At 37.2% G+C, this 1985-nt stretch overlaps 1 protein-coding gene across 1 annotated transcript; it reads right to left on the reverse strand.

The window, feature by feature from the left end:
* Window positions 1-347: 347 nt before the first annotated feature.
* Window positions 348-1055, reverse strand: LOC133336668 (uncharacterized; the record flags this gene model as incomplete). The annotated part of the gene is made up of 3 exons (XM_061544948.1): window positions 932-1055; window positions 608-852; window positions 348-537 (listed from the first exon to the last, which is right to left on the reverse strand). Coding segments are annotated over exons 1-3 (556 nt in total), but the record flags the coding sequence as incomplete, so codon positions are not given.
* Window positions 1056-1985: the final 930 nt, after the last annotated feature.

The following is a 1985-nucleotide window of genomic DNA, read 5'->3' on the forward strand; positions in this document are numbered from 1 at the left end:
GACCATTGGTCTTTATAATGCCCCTGTGGGCTGTAAAGAGACCATTGGTCTTTATAAAGCCCCTGTGGCTGTATAGAGTCCATTGGTCTTTATAAAGCCCCTGTGGGCTATATAGAGACCATTGGGTTGTATATAGCTCATTTGGGCTGTATAGAGACCATTGGTCTTTATAAAGCCCATTTTTGCTGTGTATAGACCATCGGTCTTTATAAAGCCCATTTGGGCAATTTGGGCTGTATAGAGACCATCCAATAAAAGCCACATTTCTTAAAGAATTCTATTGACAAATGCATAAATATATTTATACATTTCTTTAAATATTGGTTCCTTTTGAAGCTAAAAACTACTTGGACATAAACTCATTGAACCATCTCCACCCAGAGAATACATCGAACGCGTATGAACCAAGGCATGACATAGTTCCTCTTCTGCAAGAACATCGGTGCTAGAAAACGGTGATGAACCATTTATATGCATTAAATTGGGATGTGACAAACGTATTGTAGATATTCGCTCACGCCATGTATTCCAAAACAACTGGAATTTAGAAACAAAATGTAAATATTCAGATTCCAATTGCTTCTTTACACACAACACACACACCCACATTTTTATATAAATGTCCACCAAATTCAAAGAACATTGGCTGCGCTTCCTCTTCATCACAGACGATAATTCGCATGAGCTCTCGTTTTTGTTTGCGAAAGAAATTCAATTTGACGAATTGTAATGGCAGCATACTGACCAATTCAAATGTTTCAATTTCCGGATCTTTAGTGGTGCCATGGACTTTTTGCAAATCGCTTTTATCAAAATCATCACAACCGAAGAGCAGTTTGGAACGTGTCAAACCTGAGGAGTGGTATTATTTATTTCTATGTATGTATGTATGTTTATATGTGCATTTATATTCCTTTGACTTATCACTTACCAATATGAAATTGCCTCAAACCGATGCCATCTTCTGTCACCTGGGTAAAAGGATTCTCCACAATAACAGGTTCGTAGATCTCTTCGTATTCTTCCATCATTAGTTTTTGTATACGAAACATGTAGGGATTATTTTTTTTTAAATATTGTAATTGTCAAAATGAACTTTCATTTTTATAATAGAATGTCCTGAACATTTGGGCTGTTTTTCCCACACAGTTTTTTCAAAATGTTGCTGTAAATTAATTTTGTAATATCATGCGTACGGGCTATTCGATTTTAAGCCTGTATATTGTTGAAAGATATGACTCATCGGTTCACTGCCCCCACAAAGGGTCAACATTTTCAATTTTTATAAATCCAATATTAAGTGCGTAGAATGTCCAATTTGAACTCTCCCATGAAGTCCGAAGATGGGACCCATAGGCCCACACCTTGGTATACCTCTCCCGCAAAGGGTCAACATTTTACAAACACGAAAATTTAATTTGAAGCGAATTGAATAACCGATTAAATTCATTGCTTGCACATCGTAATATTTTACCAAACCGGCTTCAAATTCGAAGATGGAATCTATAGGGCAAGTTCTTCAGGTACCTCTCCACAGATAGCCAACCCTTTGACCAAACCAACACTTAAACACACTCTTAACCACGTTACATCGTCTAAACCTGCTACAACAATGTAATAATAACCGCTGGAATGTTAATGAGCTTTCATGTAAAAGCTTTCGCTAACATATTCCGTTACATAGCTCTGTATAAACTTGTATAATGTGCGCGAACGGTTGTTAAATCCAAAATTGTATTTATCTGTCAGTCAGTCAGTGGGGCAAATCCACCATAATGGGCATGCGCGCACAATTATCTCGAAAATATGGCATGTGTAGCGGTTGGAATTTTGTGTGTGTTTGTTTTTTTCTGCAGAAGACTGGATTTTCTTTAGGCCAGTAATATCGCATCTCTCTCACATCGACCAACAAGAGTAGCAACAACGACAACAACTACAGCAGCACCGATAATACCAGTAATATGTACCCAAAAACAAGATTATTA

This window comes from Musca vetustissima, unplaced genomic scaffold (assembly GCF_032173495.1).
Source record: "Musca vetustissima isolate MV318-11 ecotype Yass unplaced genomic scaffold, APGP_CSIRO_Mvet_v1 utg32735, whole genome shotgun sequence".
Taxonomy (NCBI): domain Eukaryota; kingdom Metazoa; phylum Arthropoda; class Insecta; order Diptera; family Muscidae; genus Musca; species Musca vetustissima.